The following is a 24,173-nucleotide window of genomic DNA, read 5'->3' on the forward strand; positions in this document are numbered from 1 at the left end:
TCTGGAGATGTATGAAATAAACACACAAAAGGCAGTAAAATGTGAAAAAGCAGAGGAGACATTCAGATTGCGTTACTTGTTCAATGATGGTAACCTCTCTAAGTGGATTGGGTTACTTTGGGGAAGAGAGTGGGACTGCCAAGGAGGAGACACTGCAGTAACTGTTTGGTGAGATCAATAAGCCCCTTGGCACTTAGACAGACTATTACAGCTTAGAAGAACTCACAATTCTAATTATGAGAAACTGACATTTTAAGATTTCCTAATCAAACAGTGCACCAAGTAATCAAAATAACTCTCTTCACAAAACCACTGTTGAAGACAATAAAACAATACTCTCTATTTTGTATCAGTCTGTGTGTATGTATGTGTGTATGGGCATGAGAGTGTGTGTGTGTGTGTGTGTGTGTGTGTGTGTGTGTTTGTGTGTGTGTGTGTGTGTGTGTGTGTGTGTGTGTGTGTGTGTATTCAAGTAGGGCTTGAAGTCAGAGCCTATGCACAGTCCCCTATCTTTTTCACCCAAGGGTAGCACTCTCCCACTTGAGCTATAACTCTACTTTCATCTTTTTGGTGGCCAATTGGAGATAAAGAGTCTCACAGACTTTACTATTTGTCATAGCTTTGAACCACAATCCTCAGATATCAGCCTCTTGACTAGTTAAGATTACAGACCTGAGCTACCAGGACTTGGCATATAACACTCTTTATGCTTCAGGGTACATGATTTGTCTTTAATATGCTTTCAAATTCAACATGATAAAATAAATCAGTGTGAATAAGTGTTTTAGTATGAAGAACAATGCAATCTTAATTTTCAAGAAAAAAAAACTTAGGAAATTCCTCAGGTAAAGATCCAATGATTTGTAGACCCAGAAACTAAGTTCAAACTGTAACATTATCACCATCAAACTGCATGATCTTGGCCAGACTGTTCATACTGTCTAAGCAAATGTAAAAACAGAAACAAGATGAGCTCAAACTTCTAAGCCTTGAAAGTGTCAATCCTACTCATTTTTAGAAGCCATATGTGCTTTATCACTTACATTTTAACCTTTATTCTCTAAAGAACTTTGGAGAAACTGATAAGCATTAATATTTCAGGCACATTATGTACAACTGACATTTTAAACGATATATTTTCCTGACAAAATAGAGACTATGAAGTTTCGAGGTCTGGGGACAACAATATTGCAATTCTGAAATGAATGACAATATTGAGGGCAGTTCAAGGTCCCAATGAGGAAAAAGAATAAGTAAAAAAAGAAGTGTTTTATGTAAGCAAATATGCAAAAGCAAGTTCCCTTTGGGAAGACTAAAAGAAGCTGCTTCATAAAAAGTTAAAATGTTCTCATTGTCACACATTCAGCTCTTGGGAGAGAACACAGATGCTGGTACCTACTGGAGACATTGCACACTGATAGTTCAGGAAGGAGGGCTCTAGGGATAGTCACATAAAAGGAACTGAGCAATGTTAACCTCAATGTTGCCCACTGGATTTACATTTCTGTTTGACCTTAATATATACCTCACACTTTTTTTGTTGTTTTTTTTTTCAGAATATCCTCCTGATTGCTCATAATACAGCTTAACTCCTAAAATTACTTAATATTTGACAAGGTTTGAGCAAGGCAAAAGTCTGTAATACTTTACATGAAGGAAAACTTCCCCAAACTTTTAAAATGAGTGATTAAACATGGTTTTCATATATTAAAAGAACTGGATAATTAGCATGAATGAGAACCTTTTGATTTTTACTCCAATCATAATGTGTGCAATGCCTAGTTTATGCCTCTGAGCAAAAAAATATTCCGCTAAGCGAGCAACAAATTTCTTTTGAAATTCCTTTTATCAGGCAGACTTTCTATTTCATGCTATCAAGGATGTTTTGAATTTATGGGCCTTATTCCTGTTAATAGCTCCATTATTAACAACAATCAAAGATAAAATGAAATTACAGAGAAAATTAGAACATGAGGTAAACAGGACATGTTTCAGTTACATAAAGTAAATGTACTGTCATAATACTCTGATTCTCCAAATCAAACTGTATCACTCTGTACACTAAAACTAAAACAAAAGGTGGGCAGAAACACTTGCTTGTTAATAACAATTGTGAGAGAATGACTAGAGGGCTGCAAAGCAGATAGCAAGTAGAAAGCCCTGAGTTCAAATCCCAGTACAAAAAAATCAAAGAGTATGAGTAGAAAATTCATCCAAGTGAAACATTTGGAGATTATTGAGTGCAACTACAACGACAGTGGGATGACTTCAAAAACCTGTCTTGTCTCACCCTTACAATAACAAATCTTTTTTTCTGGACTCCCTGACTCCTAATTTCCTTAAAAGTCTTGCACAATTAAAAAAAAAGTAAAAGGGCAAGGAACCACCAGTTTCGTGCTTATAATCCCAGCTACTCAGAAAACTCAGTCTGGTTTAAAGCCAGATTGCACAGAAAAATCTGCACCAGGACTCAATCTCCAAAATTACCAGCACAAAGCTGGGCTGAAGTCATGGCTCAAGCCATAGACAGCAAGCAAGCTGAGTAAGCATGGGGTCCTGAGCTTAAGCTCTATTATAGGCTAAAAGCTAAAAGGGAATGACTTAAACATTTTAGAATATACAAAGGCAAAGACAAAACAGTGAAAGTTTGTTTGTAAGGGGGGGATGGGAGGGTCATTTAAAAATAGATGAAACCATACTTCAAACTTTTTTTGGGGGGTCCGGTCGTGGGGCCTGAACTCTGGGCCTGGGCACTGTCCCTCAGCTCTTCAGCTCAAGTCTAGCACTCTACTACTTGAGCCACAGCACCACTTCCGGCTTTTTTTTTCTGCTTATGTGGTGCTGAGGAATCAAACCCAGGGCCTCATGCATGCAAGGCAAGCGCTCTACCACTGAGCCACCTTCCCAGCCCCATACTTCAAACTTTTTATTAGCAGCAGTAGATAGTGGAAGATGGTACTCCAAGGTCTGAGGCAGAATAAGTCCAACTCTGAATTCTATTCCCACTTAAAATCCTCCACCAACCTGCATAAAATCAGAACATTTATTACATTCTCCTTTTCACAAACGTACATGTGAAAAGAGTCTAATAGAATGGCAGTATTAGAAAACTGACTCCAATGCATAAAAATTATGGAGCGAGAGTGACAACTCTCAACATCTGTTCAAACACAGGTTCAGATTAGAGCTAGGCAGAACGCAGCTACAGGAAGGATTGCAGGGGGAGGGAGAAGGGTGATAAAATAGATTACGGATACTTTTTAAAACAATGATTCTCCATCCCAATCATACACAGTGTCTCCTATCTTAAATACATGTGTTCATAAGCTTCCTGAGTTGTCTTTTAGTAAGGTACCAGCATGGAATCAGAAAGAGAGACAAGGTATTTAAACCTTCAGCACTGTCACGTAGGGTCTGAGAGTGTGGCTTCTTCCATTAAAGCCCCAACTTTATCACGAAACATCTCTTCCATGGAGGCAGTTTCCACCCTTTCTGGCCACAACTCCCCCCTTATACCCAGGTAGCCCTAAGGGTAGAAATGTGCTTTGTCCAAGGTAATTGGTGATTGCTTCAATCTCCATGGTTTCTCACAATCTTGTCCAACTCTGTAATTCCTAAGCTGTCAGTCAGAGTGTAACAGCCATCTCCTATTGAGTCCTAATTGACAAATAAATAATAACCTTTTATTATAACCAAAAATGAAACTGATACATACATTATATCATCTTATCTTCATAGACATGTTTAAAATATAAATACATAATACAGAAATATAAATCAACTATAGAATAGCATGCATTGCAGTATAAAAATGTTTACATGCAACTGGTCGAGAAGACAAAATAAACTAGATGTGGACACCTACTTATATAATTTGGTTCTGGGAAGTTAGGCGATATTTTACTGAATGTTGTCAACACCATTCTTTATTTCTGACATTTTGAAATAAGGGCTAAATAGTTTTTGTATATATCCATAGACTCAAGAAGAATGTGACAACTGAAAATGAAGGCTGACACATGCATCCTGAATTGGGAAAACAAATATCATAAAGCATCATTGCTGTTGGTGACATTATTTTCCAAAATGGTGAGCAATTCTCTAGACAGCCCCCAACAAAATAAGGTTCATTTTTCTCTGTTTATTTGGGAATTCTTTGCATATCTAAACAAAATACTCTATATAAAGGCACACAAAATGCATCCTGAATTTTATGGAGTTATAGTCTTGGCTCAAATAATTACCTTTTTCCTTTGATATAAAGGATAGTAAGATAACATAAAAGGCGAAGTAAAAATCTTCACAATTGCTTTGCAAAATTTCTAGAATTGTTGGTCCTACCCACAGTCACAACTCTTGACCATTAAGAAAATCAAAACCACTGCTTTTGATCCTGAAATATCAGCAAAGCAGAATTATCACCTCTAGTGAGAACCACAAACTCAAACTTCAAAGAACTTATAGACACAATGAAGGGAGAGAATGTGGGCTAGAAAGTAAAATTAAATGAAAAGAATGTAACCAAAGCATACTATGTGGTGAGGTGGCAGAGTAGGAAATCTTGGTAGTATAAAATCATCCTCAATTCATAGAATCAAAAGTTTAACATATAGATATTACTTTTTGGCAGTTATGGGGCTTGAACTCAGGGCCTGGGCACTGTCCCGGAGTTCTTTCCCTCAAGGCTAGTGCTCCACCACTTTGATCTACAGTGCTACTTCTGGTACTTGATTGGTTAACTGGAGATAAGAGTCTCACAGTGACTTTTCTGCCCAGATTGACTTTGAACCTTGATCCTAATATCTTAGCCTCCTGAGTAGCTAGGATTATAGGCACAAGCCTCTGGCACCTGGCTACATGTAGATAACTTCATGATAGTTACAAACCTGAGAGTAAATGATCAGGAAAAGGTCTCCATGCATGTAGTATTGGCTGGTTCCAGACTTATGTGTCTCATCCTCAAAATTACTCTTTGTATTTTCCTCAAATCACAAATGGTTGCTATGGCTCCAGACACAACTGCTCTAGATGTGGAGGTGTTAAGAGAAGGCACAATATTAACAATATTAACAATGTCTGTCTCCTGCTTCAGGCATCAAAACTGAAGTCTCTTGGCTCTATGTACCTGCAAGAAGAGCTCGGACAAGTGTGCGGTCCCAACTGATCTCAAATCACTTACTGATGCATCTGCAGGACAATTATTGAAGCCACACTCTTGTTTCTGATCTGGCAAGTCAAGGCTCACTTTCCACTCTTCCCAGAGAAATCTCAGCAGTGTCTGGCCTATCTCCCAAATTCTGTAAGAACAAAATCACAGCACCCCTGAAATCTGCATGAAGACTGATGATCTCACGGGGTTCTTGCCCTGTTCTCATGTGGGAGAAGTAACACAGCTGTGTTGTGTTTCCCAGGGCTGTTTGTGAGTCACATTTTCTAGTGACAAACATGCTTAGTTAAATTTCTAATGAAAGAGGTAGAGATGAGTAATGCCTTCAGTCAGACAGCCATTGGCCCAACTATTTTACTAAATTACTGCCTACAAGGAGATAGCATACTGTAAGTCCACTGTAAATTCTGTAAGCAGTAATCAGTAACCATACTGCAATAGAAAGAGGGTAGGAAGCTGCTGTGTCCATGGATTCTCCCATCTGGCACCTTCTACCGGAAGTAATGGCTAAAGTATTAAAAGAAAGTAAGAAAAATGGCATAGACCTCTTTCTTTCATTTATAAAATATTTCCTAGAAGGATTAAAAACATTAATAGTTAATAATGGAAATGAGAAGTATAATAGGACACAACTGCTTTCTGTTGTAAATTTTGCAAGACTGTAACATTTAGCCACACCAGTATATTTGTTGTTTTAATAAAGTAGCTTAAATATTGTAGCCATGTTAGAATATCAAAATAGCACAGCTTTGCCCTATTGATCCTTAGACATTTGGTAATTAAGTTAAATAATGTTGAGTAAACATTTCCTAAAGTCTGTATCACCTCCTAGGCTACTACCCTATTCAAATCTGAACTATTCCCAAGGCCTAACTATTCTTCCTGCTTCCACTTCTGCCCACTAGATGGTGTGGCTTCAATTCCATCCCTCTCATTCATTCCCCTCCAGCACCCATCCAGCTATGGAGTGTCAATTATCAGATCATTTTACAATCTTAATCAGATCATTCCTACGATCTGTTTGAAATCTTCCAGTGACTGGCCATCACATTTAGATTCTGAACATTTCACCACCCTGAAGAATTTACATAGGCTAGCCATAGGAATTCCAGTACAGCCATCAGAGATCTCTTTGCTATTCGTTATAAGGAAAACATACTTCTTCTACCTTGGGACATTTTGTACTTGGTGTAAACACCCTCCTAGGCACATCTCCAAGTGGCTTAATCTTTCACTTGCTTCAAGTCTTGCTCAACAGCCACTTGCTCCTCTGTGATACGTCTTCTGACAAATATGATGCCAGTGCCCCACCACCCCACTATTCCTTAACAGAAATGTAGATTCTTGCTACATATTTGTCAATCAATCATCTCACCCTATCAGCTTCAAAAGTGTTATCTATTTTCCAGGGCCCAAGACAATGCTTAGCGTGTAACAACTATGCAAATATTGTCTCAAGATTTGTTGACTAAATTCAAGTGCTTTAAAGAGGGAAATGTTTTCCCTGGATGGAAATTATTAGCAAAATTTTAAAGAAAGGAAATTCTTTGAAATCTACCCCCAAGCAAGCACTATCTACATGAGGTACTTTATAGAAATTATCTCACATCACCTTTAATGCAGCTTGCTGAGCAACCTAGTTTCATTCCATTTTTAGGGTATATACTTCAGGATTTGCAGAAGTTCTTTAAGGTTGCTTCTTAACTTTACAACTGAAAGCAACTGAATTTAATACGTACCTAATAAATGTCAAAGACTACCATTGGCAGCATACGTGATGATCTTTCTCTCAATTATATCACACTTGAAACCTGTGTGTGATTAAATTTTAATTCATTCTATAAAACCAAAGTTCAACAGCTATGCATGCAGGTTCATATATTTACATTTATATAGTTTCCATCCCACCCCCCAACCTGCAAAAAAAAAAAAACTATACAAAGAGCAACACTGCCGAAGCCTGATCGTTGGAAGGCAAAGCCACCAAGTGAAAACTCAAGCTGTTCACCAGCTAAAGTAAGAAAGGCTGAATTCTGCATATAAAATCCGAAGCTTAAGAATGTCAATATGTAAAAAAAAAAAAGATTGTGTGAATCTGAACTTAAAATGGGTTGCTATTTTCACCAATGTTATGGGTCATCTCCTTATCACTAACTCCGACTAACATTTCAACTCCTGTCTTTCCTGACCTGGCAGTAGCACTGCATACTGCTTTCCCCTCCCTTTATTAAGCAGCCCTTCCTTTAATTTCTGTGACATAGACCATCCTACTTTTCTTCTTGTGTATCACTGTTCCTTTTCTACTGCCTCTGACATTGTAGTCTTTTCTCCTGTCTTAAATCTTGAAGGTTCTTTAAGGCTACTCATTAAAATCTTCTTGCTGTGGTCTCTTTGCTTAAGCTATGTCATCTAAGGTCAGGGTTAATTATCACCCATATGAAAACTCTCAAGTTTCACTCTTGTGTCCAAATCTTTCCTCTGAGAACCAGGCAACCTACTTATCTGAAGGACCACGAACTCCAGGACTCAGTATCAGAATTCAGAAACTTAGAATAACAATCTTTTTCAATTAAATTGTGTAAACTCATATCACCTATCTCTTAAATAGTTGAAAGGAGATTAAAAAGTAGGGGAAAAAATCAAGGTCAAAATTATGTTACGTGAGGTCAGACTAGCTCAATGAGGTGAACAGTGCGTGTTTTCCCGTATATGTGGAAGACAGATCTAAAATACAAGTGGACATGATAAATTATGCAGGGATCTATGCATTTATTCACAAACAAACAGACTAAAGGAAAATATACTTAGGGGAGTTATCTAAAGGTGTAACGCCTCTGAACATCTAAAATACTGTTCATCAAAACAAATTCCAGGAAATAAAACATGTTAAATGGGGAAAGCAAAGAAGGGGTGACATTGTTCATGAAGCAATGTACTCATTACCCAATTTATGGGATTATAACCCCTTTACTGAACTCCTTAATAGCAATAATTCAATTTCTTTAAAAAAAAAATAAGAAGAAGCTAGATGCCAATGGCTCATATCTGTAATCCTAGCTACTTCAGGAGGCTGAGATCTATCTGAAGATTGTGGTTTGAAACCAACCCAGGGAAGTCCAAGTAAACAACAAAAAGAAGCCAGATGTGGAGCTGTGGCTCAAGTGGTAGGATGCTATCCTTGAGCAAAAATGCTCAGGGACATGGCCTGAGCTCAAGCCCAGGACACACACACACACACACACACACACACACACACACACACACACACACACACACACACACACACACACACTCATTCAAAATCAAAGCACACACACACACACACACACACACACACACACACACACACACACACACACACACACTCATTCAAAATCAAAGATTTTAGCTGGGCACCAGTGGCTGAAGCCTGTAATCCTAGCTACTCAAGTGGCTAAGGTGAACAAATTTAGAAAGGACAGACATCCAAGAGATTCTTATCTCAATTAAAGGGAAGAAAAAAAAAGGAAGTAGAGGTGTGGCTCAAGTGCAGAGGGCCAGCCTTGAGTTCAAAAGCCAAGCAAGAGTGTAGGCCCTGAGTTCAAGCCTTGGTACTGAAACATACACACACACACACACACACACACACACACACACACACACACACACACACACACACACACACACACACACACACACACACACACACACACACACACACACACACACACACACACACACACACAGAGTAAACCCTACATATTCTAAGCCTCGATGAACAAGTTTATGGCATTATGATGATCAGTTATTATGGAATTATATACTTGAATCATCTACCTTATTTTTCACCATCATTTGGATATTACAAACATCCTATCATTTTATAGCATACTATTCCAAAATGATGACTTTCATCACAAATGAATAGAAGTTTTATGTCTTCAGAGGCATCTATAAATAAAAACTCCTTATGTGAAATGTGCAAAAGTAGATATGACCTAGTTGAAGAAGGGATAGGAGAATAAAAATGGGTTTTCTCACGATCCCCCTACTTACTACTGAGCAGTCTTTGAGATTAAAGAAACAAGATTTGCACATGTAGGCTACAGTTGTCTTGGTACATTTCAGATTTTTTTTTCAGGATATTCAGCATTTTTAAGCCTTTCTATCTAAAGCAGTATGCATTTTAGTTTTTTAGAACCAAATTAAGACATCTCTTTAAATAAAATTTGGAACACATTTCCCTAAATTTGAAGTAGGAAGAATGAATGTTTGGGGGTAGAATTTCTTTCTTCCCCATCTTCCACGTGAAAAAAATTCCATGCACATCCAGAAAATGTATAAACTTAATTTTTTAAAGGAAAAAGATAAAACTGTAGCCCAATTTCTGAAGGAAATGTCCACTTCCTTTGCTCTTGTTTGTTTTTTTGTCAGTCCAGGGGCTTGAAGTCTGGGCCTGGGCACTGTCCCTCTGCTCTTCAGCTCAAGGATAGCACTCTACCACTTGAGCCACTAGCACTATTTCCAGTTTTCTAGTGGTTTGTTGTAGATAAGAGCCTCCTGGATTTTCCTGCCCAGCATGGCTTTGAACCACAATCCTCAGATCACAACCTCCTAAGTAGCTAGGACTACAGGCGTGAGCCGCCAGCACCCAGCTCACTTCCTTTATAAGACATGAACAAAATTGGAAATCAAACCTCTTAAAATACAAGTGATTTGCCCCTGGAATCAAAAGAGTGAGTACAACCATGAGTCAAGAAGACAGAGGTTGGTACTGTATGACTCTATCTATCCCCAGCTCCAGGATAAGAGATCTAAAATGCCCTAAAACACAGGTAGCTAAATATCCCCCTCAAAATGTCATCAAAGAAAGCACTTTCTTCAAAATGTACCTGGTACTTCCTTTATACTCGTAAGTAACTAGCATTCTTAGAGCAAAAAACATAAAGCAAAATTCAAGCGAAACCAGCCAGGCAAAGAAGGAGATACTATCAAAAACACATAAATAAATAAAGCAAAATGGGTTGGGGGGCTGACTCTAAGTTCAGACCTCATTATGATGAATAATAGGTAAATAAAACAATTTTGCTCAATATACAATAATCAACAAATGTGTCTATACACACGCGTACATATTTATAGATGGATGTGCTTATTACATGTTCATATGGTGTATGGGTGGCTATGAGTGATATATTCTTCAAAAAAATACCTTTTTAATGTTAAATCCAAACAAAGTAAAGCTTTCAACTAAGGCACTCATTAAATGAATGAAAAAGAGAAACTTTCACTATTTACAAATATATTTATAAATCTATCCATGATTGAGTCTACCATCAAACATTATAAATTAAATATAGCTAGAAATGCAGAATAATTCCATATGTAAGATAACTTAGTTAATGACAGATGAAGAATAACTAGAACAATAATGCCATTTATAGGATATTTAACAAATTTTTAATCCTAAAGTCAAATATACACTAATTTATGATGGGCAATTCAAAGTTAATTATACAGTAAAATACTGAGAATACTTCAGTAAACTTTTAAAAATATAAGACCAGAAACCTAAGGAGAAATTTTCAGCCACTGAAAATTTTAAACCACTCTTGTGATTTACCATCTGGTCAAGGAGGGAAAAAAAGAATAAATAGCTGAAATAACATAAAAGGCTTAAATAAATAATGTTTCATGAACCAGGTACCAGTGGCTCACTCCTGTAATCCTAGGTACTCCAGAGGCTGAGATCAGAGGATTGCGGTTGAAACCCAGCCCAGGCAGGAAAGTGCATGAGACTTATCTACAATTAATCACCAGAAAACTAGAAGTTGTGCTGTGGCTCAATGTGGTAGAACTCAAGGATACTGCCCAGGCCCTGAGTTCAAGCCCATGGAGACCACCACAACCACCACCACCACCACCAACAACAACAACAATAAAAAATGAATAAATGTCACAATGAAGCACACAGAAAAATGCTAAACTAAACTGAGAGTGAGAGGTAAGTTCATAGATTTATATTTTTTCATTATCTCATCACATAGCACAAAATAAAGTAAGCATCTGAACCAAAGAATCAGGGGAATAAATTACTCTCTTAATTCCCACTGACCTTAGCCCCCTTAAAAAGAAAAAGAAAAAAGAAACAAAGACATACACTACTACTGGTTGTTGATTTATGAAACCAAATTTATAAAGTTAACTGATAAGTTTCTGAAAACAAGAGATCTGAACATTTTAATCAATAGTTCTTTTCTCTGTATATTTTTTATTGTAAAAAATGGGTTACAGTTACATGGGTTAATGAGTACATTTCTTATTGAGCATTGTTACCCTCTCCTTTGTTTTTCCCCATTGTACAAAATCTAAGATAGGTTTTTAATGTATGAAATTTGATGGGAAAATTCATTCAAAAATCCAAGTAACAACTCAGAATGTGGCTTAAATTTGTAATTCTGGCTACTTGGGAGGCAGAGAATGGGAGGATCTCACTTCAAGGCCAGTCTAGGCAAAAAAGCATGGAAGATTGGATCTCAATTTATAAAAAGCTAGGCACCATAGTATTGTCATCTTAGCTATCCAGAAAGTATAAATAAGAATTTGAGAACCAGGTTAGCCCAGTTACAAATGTGAGACCGCATATGAAAAATAACTAAGGCACAAAAAGCCTAGAGGTATGGCTCAAATGGTAGAGCACCTCCATGGCAAGTATAAAGTCCTGAACTGAAATCCCAGTAGAACAAACCTCCACAAAAAATGAAGAATTCTATGAGATCTCACACTTTAATAAAAGAAACTTCAATAAATCTGACACATTAGTAAATTAATCATCTCTACTGATCAGAAAAAGAAACAAATTTTGTTAGCATTCATCAATAATCCCTGGTTTCATAAAAATAAAATGACAATTGTTTAAACAAGAAAGAATATTTATCTTACAATCCTTTCCAGTAACCACTGTTGAGTATCGAAAGTAATCTCCAGTAGAGGTAAAACCAAGAGACAAACATGTTGGTAACTAGCACCAGTGTTGTACCATGTAACACAGAAAAGGGATGGCTACTGGGTAGGAACAGAACCCATCCATAAGGGACACAATTCAACCAACTATGTAGAAAACCTAAAAGGATCAATACTAGGCGAACAGATTATGTATGACCAGTATAATCAATATGACCTGTTATAGAAAAAAAATTAAAGCTTGCTAATAAATCCATAGTTGGGTAGATTATAGATAAAAACTGGATGTGAAGAGAATAGTAAAATAAAAACGTTTCAAAAATAAAGATGAAAATTGTAAAAAATTAATTTCAAAACATAAGCATCTAAACGCAGTGAAGAGATATACTGTGCTTCTAAAGGACTCGATATAGTAATAATATCTGTTTTTCAAACAGGCTTAATTAAATTGAAAATTAAAATTAAATGACAGGATTTAAAGTGGAACATGCATGTGCATTAAGTACTGCGCTGTGAGGGTCACATCATATGATTAAATGTAATCACATAAACAATTTTATTAGATCATTTTCCCACTTAACACATGAAGCAGCAAGGGCTCAGCAAGGATCTTTAAGATGAGAAAGGAAAAGGAAGAATGATAACAGCAAGGAATGTTTGAAAAAGAAGAGGTAATTAAGTCCATGAGAAATTATTATTATAAATTATTAACATATAATAAAATATGTATTATCATCACTCAAAATTATACAGTATTGTCAACAGGGGAAAAACTATATTAATGTATTAAAATATATAACCCAGAAATGGATGTAAAAAGAAAGATACATACATACAAATTACATATAAATTATTCTAATGTTCCTTAAGGGGTCTGCAAGGAATGACTGTGTTTTCCTCAAACTGAATCGTTTATTCGTTTATAGTCATAGGTTGCAACTGGGAGCTTCCTTTAAAAAAAAACTTACCGAGACTCTACTTTGTGCCTAGGAACATTTTCACATAACTTTGTAAATTTGATGGTTTGAATATTTTTTTATAACCCTCAGGTTGGCAATGAATTTTTACAGTGAAATGTTACTGGGGCAAAGGGCCTAAATGATTTAAAGGCTATCTTTACCAATCCAATAGCTGAAATGACATGTCCAAAGAACACTGGGAAGTAGAAACTCACATTTCAGGGGCTCAGAAAATAGTTGAATTAACAGAAGACACAATAATGTGACTAAAGCTTAATGAAAGTAAGACATAACAAAAAGGATAGGCTACATCAATTCCTTAGCTATTTGTAGGGAAAAGAGATTCAACTCCTCACCTCAAGATTTCATTCCAGATGGGTACTTGTTTGAGATCATAAGTGAGGGACAAGTTATGAAAATTTAAGTGATAGCATATCTAGAAACAAAATGAAAGACAAAAGAATTAAAAACTTCCTCCACAAAGAAACACTACCCTTAACATATTATCAATACTCTTTGCAGATGACTTGATCTTGTATTTAAAGAATCCCATAGACTCCACTCCCAAATTACTCAAGCTGATTCAAAACTTTGGCAAAGTAGCAGGGTATGAAATTAACCCTCAAAAATCAATGGCTTTTCTGTATGCCAACAATGAGAAAAGAGTGGCTGAAATTAGGAAAGCAACTCCATTCGTAATAGCCCCACAAAAAATAACATACCTAGGAATTAACTTAACCAAAGAAGTGAAGAACCTCTATGATGAAAACTTGAAAAACATGAAAAAGGAAATCAAAACAGAACTTAGAAAGTGGCAAAAACTCCCACGCTCCTGGATTGGAAAGATCAACATCGTAAAAATGGCAATACTTCCCAAGGATATCTACAAATTCAATGTGATACCTATCAAAATTCCAACCTCATTCTTCAAGGAAATAGAAGAGGCAATCCAAAAATTCATATGGAACTATAAAAGACCCCGAATAGCAAAAACGATCCTCAACAGAAAGAACAGTGCTAGAGAAATATCAATACCAAATTTCAAACTCTACTATAAAGCCATAGTAATCAAAACAGCTTGGTACTGGCACAAGAACAGACCTCAGGACCAATGGAATTGAATTGAAAACCCAGAAATGAACCTACAGACCTATAGCCATCTAATCTTCGATAAGGGAGCTAAAAAAAATAGAATGGAAGAAAGACAGCCTCTTCAGTAAATAGTGCTGGCAAAACTGGATAACTACTTGTAGAAAACTAAAGCTAGATCCTTATATATCACCCTACACCAGAATCAACTCCAAATGGATCAAAGACCTCAGAGTCAAAGCAGACACTCTGAAAACATTACAGGATGGAATAGGAGAAACCCTAGGTCTCCTTGGCACAGGCTGAAATTTTCTTAATAGAGACCCAGAAACACAACAAATCAAAGAAAGGTTGGACAAATGGAATTGCATGAAATTGCAGAGCTTCTGTGTGGCAAAGGGCATAGCTAGCAAGATCAATAGAAAGCCCAAGGATTGGGAGAAGATCTTCACTAGCCATACAATAGACAAGGGTCTCATATCTAAAATATACCTGGAACTCAACAAATTAAATCCCCCAACAACAAATCTTCAAAGAAACAACTGCCCAATAAATAAGTGGGCTAAAGACTTAAAGAGAAACTTCTCTGAAGAAGAAAGAAGGATGGTCAATAGATACATGAAGAAATGCTCAACCTCCCTAGCCATAAAAGAAATGCAAATCAAAACAACATTGAGATACCACCTCACTCCAGTTAGAATGGCTATAATCAAGAACTCTAATAACAACAGATGCTGGAGGGGATGTGGACAGAAGGGAACCTTACTGCATTGTTGGTGGGAGTGTAAACTTGTTCAACCACTTTGGAAAGCAGTATGGAGGTTCCTCAAAAGACTCCACATAGAGCTCCCCTATGACCCAGCAATCCCAATTTTGGGCATTTACCCAAATGTTCACAAACAAGAACACACTAAGGCTACCAGCACGACTATGTTTACTGCAGCATTATTTACTACAGCAAAGATATGGAACCAACACTGGTGCCCCTCAGTAGATGAATGGATCAAGAAAATGTGGTATATATACACAATGGAATTCTATGCCTCCATCAGAAAGAATGACATTGCCTTATTTGTTAGGAAATGGAAAGGCTTGGAAAAAATTATATTAAGTGAAGTAAGCCAGGCCCAAAGAAATATAGGTCCCATGGTTTTTCTTATTTGCAATAACTAGTATATGTCTGAGTCAAGCAGAAAAGGTCAGGTAAGTTGGTATTAGGGAAATGAACCCTAAGATATGTATTCAAATGTTTTTTTCTTTCATGCGATTGTTTCTAACACATTTATAAGATTATCTCTTTGTTGCTTTGTATGTCCCTCCCCCACAGTATAACCCCTGCTTTCACTATATTTGATGGCGGTATAGTTTGTGGAGGGGAAGGATTGGGTGGGGGGGGCAGGGGAAGGATGGGAAGGGATGGGAAGGGGAAACAAAGGAGGCTACAATGCTTGATAAGAAATGTACTCATTATCTTGCCCATGTAATTGTAACCCCTCTGTACAGTATTTTCACAATAAAAAAAAACATATTATCAATAGTAAGCATAGAAAAATCTCAGGAGAAAAATGTCATTTTCACACATACCACACACACACACACACACACACACACACACACACACACATCTGATCCTCTAATCCGTTAAAAGAGAAGTAAATTAAGATCATTTCAGCTATTAGAAAATAAAAACATCCTCCACAAAGTAACACTAACTTCAAGATGGAGATTATCAATAGGCAGTAAAAGCAAAATCTCAGAAGAAAAACTAGAAAAGGATATTAGGACATGGACGGACACACACATACATGCACACACAAAACTCATCTTCACAATCACCTAGAAAATAACATATTAACTATCATTTCCACTATTAGACTGACAATGATAGCCTTTAAGTCATTCACACCCTATACCCAGTAATATGTCCATTGTGAAAATTCATTATCAACTTGAATGTTATAAAATGCCTAAATTCAAATTACCAAGTTTACAGTGTTTTGTTAGAATGTTCCTACAGCAGAAAATCAGTGATGCTTTCCATAGCAGTAAGCTCCCAAATGCAATTAACTTTTTAATTCAATTTGTTAATTCAACTTTAGGAAAACAGGCTATTCCTTGCTACCTCCATAAGAAGTTACATTCTTAGTGCTGGTGAGGAAATGTCAAAATGCTCTGGTCTTTCTTAAGACAATTATTTGAGAATGCCTTAGAAAATTTTCCTTTCGAAGGTGGTAGCGGGTTTGAACTAAGACCTCAGAGTTGCTAGGTTAATGCTTTACCACTTAAGCCACACTTCCAGCCTGGCTTTGATTATTTTCTGGATAGACTCTCTCAACTATTCTGATGGAGCTGGCCTTGAATCAGGATCCTTTTGCTTTTAGCCTTTGAAGTTGCTAGGAATATAGGCATGAGGTACCAGTGTCCCATTTAAAGTTTACTTTTTGACAAATGTACATATATTATAACTTCATACAAGGTGGCAACATTCTGCCCACAAAACACGCATAAGACTTGTTAAAGTAATTCTACAGGTAGGCATTACTTAGTGTTAGATCCCAACTTGGAGATTTCACAATATTTTCCTTTCCACAACTGACTTTTGAACAGAGAGCAACATTCATACTTATACTCAGTGTCCAGTATTTATCTTCTGTTGTTGCTAACAAAATGACCTACCTGTGCTTTTATAATGAATGGATTACAACTGCAATAATTTATAATTAACTAATTAATTAATTAACTTACAGTTAATTGCCTCCAAGATATCACATAATTAGGAACCTTTTAAAAGTCTAAATACTTGTGCACCAGCATCACCACGGTACTGCCTCAAGCAATTCTATTATTTTATTTAGATCTCCTATTCTTCACTGCTCAGAATATCATTTCCTTTTCTTACCATAGAATGGCCCTTTAATTATCTAATACCTCACTTATACCTTGCAAATACTTTTCACCTTGGCTAGGTGAAAATCAGCCATTTTTCTTTCCTGTAGCTTCTCTTTAGAACAGTAGATCTCAACCTTGGTTGTACAAGGAAATCACTTGGGGAGCTTTAAGACTACACCCCAAGAGACAGATTTAATTAGTCTAGAATACAACCTGGATAATGGGATTTTTTAAAGCTCTCCAGGTGATTGTAATGTGCAGCCAAAGCTAAGGATCATAGATTGTCCTTAAGAAAGGAAATCATATAAAACTCTACAGGTAACCTAAATTCAGTCAACATCACATAAAATGTTAAAAGATGTGGGAATGACAATTTCACAGTTTGATACTTGGATATTCTTCAAATTCTAGGGACCATCATTTATTCAATTGACATGTCTAAGATTTATAATCATAAGGTTTTCAATTACCTTTAAACAGAAATAGTAGTATGTAACCTACATCTTACTTGCTAATCAAAAACAAGTGTCAATTAATGTGAAATGCATATAAAGCAGTACAATCTCCACAAAATGGCCTATCTCACAGCAAATGACACCTAATAAGATGGTTTCCTTTTGTTTTTTCCATTCCAAATTCCTGTACTTTAGAACCTGGCAGCCAGCTTCCTCACATTGGCTTTTGAACTTTTTTATGTTATTTTTTTGTCAGTCATGGGGCTTGAACTCAGAGCCTGGACACTTGTTCTTGAGCTCTTTTGCTCAAGGCTAGTCCTCTACCACTTTGAGCCACAATGCCACTTTCCCTAAACATCTTTAATGGCCTTACAAACTAAGTTACTGATTTTGTAGGAGTACAAATAAATGAAGATCTTTCCATGAAAAGCAAAACAAAGACACAAAAGAGAGACAAGGACAATATTTTATTTCACATTTCTAAGCAGTCATCACATATCAAAATAACACACTTCACTTTTGAAAGGAAGAAGCCAAGAACTCACTGTGTTTGTGTTTTCATTAGCACAACTCATTCCATCAAATTAAGTGCTGTGGTCTCAGGACACCCTTGGCGGGTTAGATGAAGCAGCTGAAGCAACATGCATTTTTCTAGGTACCATTTTAAGTCAAGACTAAGGTTTTCCTTTAATGTGTGGTTTCTCACTCACAGAGGACAAGGTATTTCCTATCATCATTAAAAGCAACAATGTAACTTATCCTGTATTTGCACCATAAGGTACCAAACCCCAAGGAGCACATCACCGAATCTCTTGGCAATCTGGAGGCAAAAATAGCAAGATACACCATAGAGCTGTTTACTCGTCTCTGGGATTTAGTGATGACAACGGGAAGTCACATACCAGCAGGTATTTCTACTTTTATGATTTGCTCCACAAGGCTAGGATAAGCTGTGGAGGTCTCACATATGTCTAGGAACACGTTTCCACAGAAGACTGGATGGAAGGCCTTCTAACTTGACCTTTATCTTTCTTTCACCCTGTATCTAATAATTTGAGGTATGAGCTAAACCTCAGACTTCCCTGTATCCAACATATGTGTATTAAGTTCTTATATACCATGAACGATGTTAAGAATATACAGTCCTGGGCCACAGCTCTATCGCTACTCTCTAAATGTAGGGCAACATAGCACTTAGGCACAGTGTAGTCCTTATCATGAGAAAAGTGATGTGTAATCTTTGCAAATCTGTAGCTCATTCTAATAAAAAATGGTTCTTTTCCTGAACTTGGGGATCATGGAAGTAGCAAGAAGATTAAAAAGTATATAATTAAAAAACAGAAAGTACTGTCTTTCCAAAGGAAGATACAAGTGTCCACTTTAATATACAGCTTGAATTTCTATCATTTGAAATTCTTGGGACCAAAAGTTCTAGATTTAAGTTTTGTTTAATTTTGGAGTATTTTCATATATAGGCGAGAGACCTTGGAATAGGATCCAAGTCTAACCATAAAACATTCATATATATATATATATATATATATATATTTGTATATATATACATATATACATATATATATTATACATACAGCCTGAAGGTAATTTTACACAGTATTTTTACTGTTACTATGGTTTGACTGTCCCAGCTCAGGTGAAGTCAGTTGTAGAATTTTCCATTTACCAACATTAAAAGCTTTTGAGACTTTGAAGCACTTAGGATTTGGAATTTTCAGATTAAAAGACTCTCTATCTCTAAACAAACATTCAAATGAGACAATGGAAGGCAAAAACCCCTCTTCCCATGCATTCCTGCATGTCAGACTTATCTAAGAATTATATGCAGTATCACAGAATTATTTGTATGTATATCTTTCTCAAACTTAGAATAATCAAGGAAATTATAAAAGACTGAAGGATTACACAAAAATGTTTATTTAGTAAATATAACAATGACAATACACATAGAAATACAAAGAACGCGTGCATGTATGAATCATAATTTGAGTTATCGGGTACAATTTTAATCACTGCAATTCCCTCTTCATTACTTATTATTAAAAAATGAATAACAGTTCGCTTCTTTTCAGCATCTGAATTTTACTAATAAGAAAGGCAAAAAATGACAGAGAAATTACTACCAACCTACCAATCAGCACTTTAAGTCATATGTACCATAAATATAACTAGGTACTTAGACCCACAGTCTGTAAACCCACTCTGGGAATGAACATACTTTTAACACTTTAACATTTTCTACATTCACTGTTACACTTGCCATAGTATCCATCCATACCTTCCAATTGCCCAGAGTCTTAATTACATCTGGGTTCTCAAGGACTTCCAAAATTTGACAATTACCTTTGTTAACAACTCCTGATTTACTTGCTATGTTACAGTTTTCAACACTGGTCCAACCCTTTACTGATTTATTCTCATCCAATAATATCAACGTTATTAGTGCTAGGATGGTATACAGGCACTCTAAATAAATTGGCATGAGAAGCTATGGTGGGGATGAAGTACTATTTACTCCTGAAATCATTCTATGATGGCTACCCATTAGTTTACATTCCTGTTATATGTGTAACTGAAGGAATGTTCACTTAGCTGATATGATTGCCTGGTACAGTGCTCTGTCAGTGTGTCTAGCCTGTATTCACCTGCAGGATTTGTTGTATATCATTAATAGTTAATCAGAGGGGTTGTCTAGCATACAACCACTGTTACTACTGTGAGTTGAAATACTCCTACTCCAAAGCAAAGAAATACCTATGCTATTAAGCATTCTCAGACAGTTCATGGACACACTCTTTTACTAGCTTTCACTTACTTTAGCCAAGTGAAAAAGAATTAAAAATAAGCAGCACTGTGTCTCTGCTGTGATTCATAAAAAGCCCTGACAGTGTAAAGATTTTGATGAGAAACCTGAGTTCCAGCCTCAAGGGTACAAGCTCTTTATCTCAGTGATTAATTTTCTTCATTTACAAAATAAGAACTCTTTCAGATCTCTGAGTCTCTAATTTCTCCAAGTTGAGAGGAGAGAGTAAGCAGCATTTCAATGACAAACAATTTAAGCTATTAAATCTTTCTACTGGGTGTCTGACTACTTGAAGATAACGAATAAAAATATACAATGGATTAGTGATTTTGCAATTATCCTGTTACTTCTTTTATATAACCCACTGTATAATCAAGACTTAAAGTAAGTTTTTGGCATTAATTATTGGCTTGTGCATCAAATTCACATGAACATAGTTAAATTCCCATTTCATTTTGTCCTAGGAGGAAATCTGACTGCCAAGAATTTCTGCAGTTCCCTTTAGCAAGCAGCATGTTCTTAAAGAATTAAAAAATGTAGAGGAGCCTTTTTGAACAAATACTTAAGTTGTTATACTATCTCTCCTTTAATAAGAACCAAAAACTATTTCCAAAGTTCATCTGATTATGCTTGGTGCTCTCAACGATGAAAGTGTCTAAGCATTCCAAATAATTTTGCACAGAATACATAATGTTTTCCATCATTCTTTAAGTTTGGAATTGTTCTGGAAAGGCCTGGGTGAGGTTGTAACTGTAGTTTCCTCAGCTGTATTGTGAACACACCTGTTTGCCAATTCAAATAACTTCTGGTGAAACAAACATTCTGTTTAAACAAGAGGAGTCAGGGAGAGCTGCACTACTGAACAACCAGAGAGTCCCTACTAACACATTACAGGAACCATTTACTCTACAACTAAATGACTTGTTGCAACAGTATCTCCAAGGATAATATTCCATATAGAAATAGCTTCCTGAGCTCACCAAAATTATTTCTACACTTAGCACACTAAAATTGAAGCTTAAATGGAATATGAAAGGTAAAACTGGGCATTGGATGCTATGTACATGGTTTTATGGGCTCTTACTACAGTACAAAGGAGTTAAGAATGACTACTGGAGTTGAGAGTTGCTTGTGTTGGAGGTCAAAAGATGTAATGGGTGACTGCCTGGGAACAGACGCAACACAAACAGAGGAGGACTGAGGACATTTGGTTTTATAAAAACACCTCAGGGCATTCAACCCTGACCTGAGGAATGGTGGCTTCAATCATGCCAAACAGTATGGAACTGGGAAATGCAATTCTGACCTATTTCTGTCCTCCAACATGCTAGAGCTGGTTGGTTCTCTTCTTGTTCTAACATTCTGCTGTGAGATCCACTCAGAGAGCTGATTTACCTACCAGATCTGTGATTAGCCTTCAGCTACAGAGGAATACTGCCTCTCCTGCCCCCCACCCCCAACACACATACCTTCCGTGAGAGAATGAACGATTCCAAAATAGCTGCTCAGTTTGGTACTTGTTTTTTAAAAGTTGGGGAGAAGCCTTAAAATAGGATCTACCTTCTTGAAAGTATATAATATAGTACTATAGGCCGTTTTAGAGGTATATATTTATTCCCAAATCCAATAAGCTGTATGCATTAAATATGCACAGTATTTACACGCCAAGCTTCTAAGTGGGATCAGGGGTGTTATATGTTGCACTGTATTGGCATTTTTCACCTCACAAACTGATTGCTATTTCAGAAAATGAGTAAAACTGGGCATGTAACTGTGTACTGCCTTGAGCAAACTACAACCTCTATGGCTCTCTCTCACCACACTCTAAGAAATGTCTTTAGAACCTTCCAGGTTCAGAGTTCTATTAAGAAGGCTTCCCAGACCGTTTCCATTGTAAACATTTATTCAGTTAGGGCAATTTAAGGCAGTACCTTTCTCTGCTTCAGAACATCAGACCCCAGGGTCTTATTTTAAAGGCTGACAAAAACTCCTTACCTCTTGGTGGAAAGAAAAAAAAAAAAGTCGAATAGAAATCTTTGCACAAACGCATCGTTTTACAAAAATCAGTAATGGGCCTGCTCCTCATCTCCCTCCACTCAAACCTTCTTCAGTGTTTGGTTTCTATGTGCTAGCTGTGTGGCAATCCTGGAAACCTCATGTTTTAACTTTTTTATTTTCTTAAGCCACCCAGAGTAATTTCAAGCCCTGTGAGCCTAGTGAAGCTTTCTCCCTAAGTGGCAGAAGGAAAGTGCCCAGCCACCACCTGTTTCGCCGAGCTACCAGCTCCTTTTGACCTACGGCAAAGCCCCAGTTCCAGCACTGATTATCACCAGGCCGGGGAACAGAAATGTACTCCTGGCCCGTTAGATATTAAAGTTGATGGGAGTTAGTTGCATTGGAATCCGGCAACAGCCCAGCCTCGCCCTGGTGCAACTACTGCAGGGTCGCTGACCGGCGCTAGCTGTCTGTCTGTCTGTCTGTCTGTCTGTCGGTGGGGCTTTGGGCTTGGGTGAAGGTGAAGATGACAACTCCTGGCCAGAGGAGGGAAAAAGACGTTCCCCGGGCGGCCTCCCTCCGGAGCAGGCTAAAAGCACTAACAAGGGGCGTTTTTGCAAACAGGATGCCGGGACAGGTACAGCACCCCCCTCCGCCCCCCCGTCCCCCGAGAGAGCTGCGGCTGGAGAAAAGCCCCGGGGAGGAGGGGAGGCGGGGGGGGGGCGGCCGGAGCCCGCTACTCACCTTCTGCTGCCTTCGGGCCATGTCGGTGGGCTGCTTGGCGTTGAAGGGGTACGCGATGCACCTCACCACGAACACGTACAGCTGCAGGCGGATCCTCCGCTCCTGCTCCTCGTGCAGCTGCCGCTCGGACTCGTCCCTGCCCTCGCTGAGCACCGAGGGGCTGGGGCTCACGGGTCTGGCCGCGGCGCCGCCACCGCCACCGCCGCCGCCGCCGCCGCCGCCGCCGCCCGAGCGCCCCGGCGCGTCCCGCCGCCCTTCCCGAGCCGGGGCCGGCTGCGCTCGCTGGGCACCGCCGGGCGCCACCAGCACATCGCGGCTCTCCTCTTCCAAGCCCTCGTCCGACTCCTCTTCGCTGGAAGAAGGGTCCAGCATGGTGCTCGGGGCTGGGGGGCCCCGCCGATCGGCCCGCGGGCCCCTGGCGGCTCACCCACCCCCTTCTCCTCCCGGCAGCTGCACCCCGCGGGTCGGAGGGCGCCGCGGGAACGAAAGGGAAAGTGGCCCGGGCGGTGCGGACACGTCGAGTTGAGACGCTCGAGTGTTTTTCCTCCCTCCGGAGCGGAGGGGGCGGGCGGGAGCCGGGAGGAGGGCGCGGAGCGGGAAGACGGGGCGCCGCCGGGATTGAATAGGCGGAGTTAGCGTGGGGGGGGGTGAGCCCGAGCGGCTCCGGGGTAGCGGATGGGGAAGCGGGGGGAGCGGAATGGCTCGGTCAGTCCCCACCAGCCCCCTCCGCCCCGAGCTCCCCCGAAGCCCACGGGCGGGCCAGCCGAGCGCCCCGAGCGCCCCGGCGCAGGTGGGGAACCTGTGGCGCCTACAACAAGCAACACGTGGAATGGAATGTTGAGGAGCGGGCGCGGGGCCGTCCCGGGCGCATGCGCGCGCGCCGCCGCCGCAGCCGCCGCCGCCACGACCGCCGCGGGCCGCAGGGTGCCTGAACCCCCGGGGGTGAGGGGTGAGGGGTGAGGGGTGAGGGGTGAGGGGTGTGGGTGGCCGGCGGCTCGCCGTTCGCAAACGCGGATCGCTGCTGCCGAGCGAGGCCCCGCCACACAGACCCAGGAAGCGCCCGCACCACCCATCATCCCTCCCCCCCTCCAGCTCCCTAAGTTAGAGGTGATGGT

General features: G+C 38.9%; 1 protein-coding gene across 9 annotated transcripts in view; it reads right to left on the reverse strand.

The window, feature by feature from the left end:
- Cadps2 (calcium dependent secretion activator 2) overlaps positions 1-23,597 on the reverse strand; it is a 423,408-nt gene extending 399,811 nt beyond the window's left edge. For all 9 annotated transcript variants that reach the window (XM_069996657.1, XM_069996656.1, XM_069996659.1 and 6 more), the window contains exon 1: positions 23,059-23,597. In XM_069996657.1, coding sequence (XP_069852758.1) covers positions 23,059-23,430 — 372 coding nt within the window. In that variant the 5' untranslated portion in view covers positions 23,431-23,597. The remainder of the gene's footprint in view (positions 1-23,058) is intronic.
- Positions 23,598-24,173: the final 576 nt, after the last annotated feature.

This window comes from Dipodomys merriami, unplaced genomic scaffold (genome assembly GCF_024711535.1).
Source record: "Dipodomys merriami isolate MVZ:Mamm:240054 unplaced genomic scaffold, mDipMer1.0.p SCAF_5, whole genome shotgun sequence".
NCBI classification, from domain to species: domain Eukaryota; kingdom Metazoa; phylum Chordata; class Mammalia; order Rodentia; family Heteromyidae; genus Dipodomys; species Dipodomys merriami.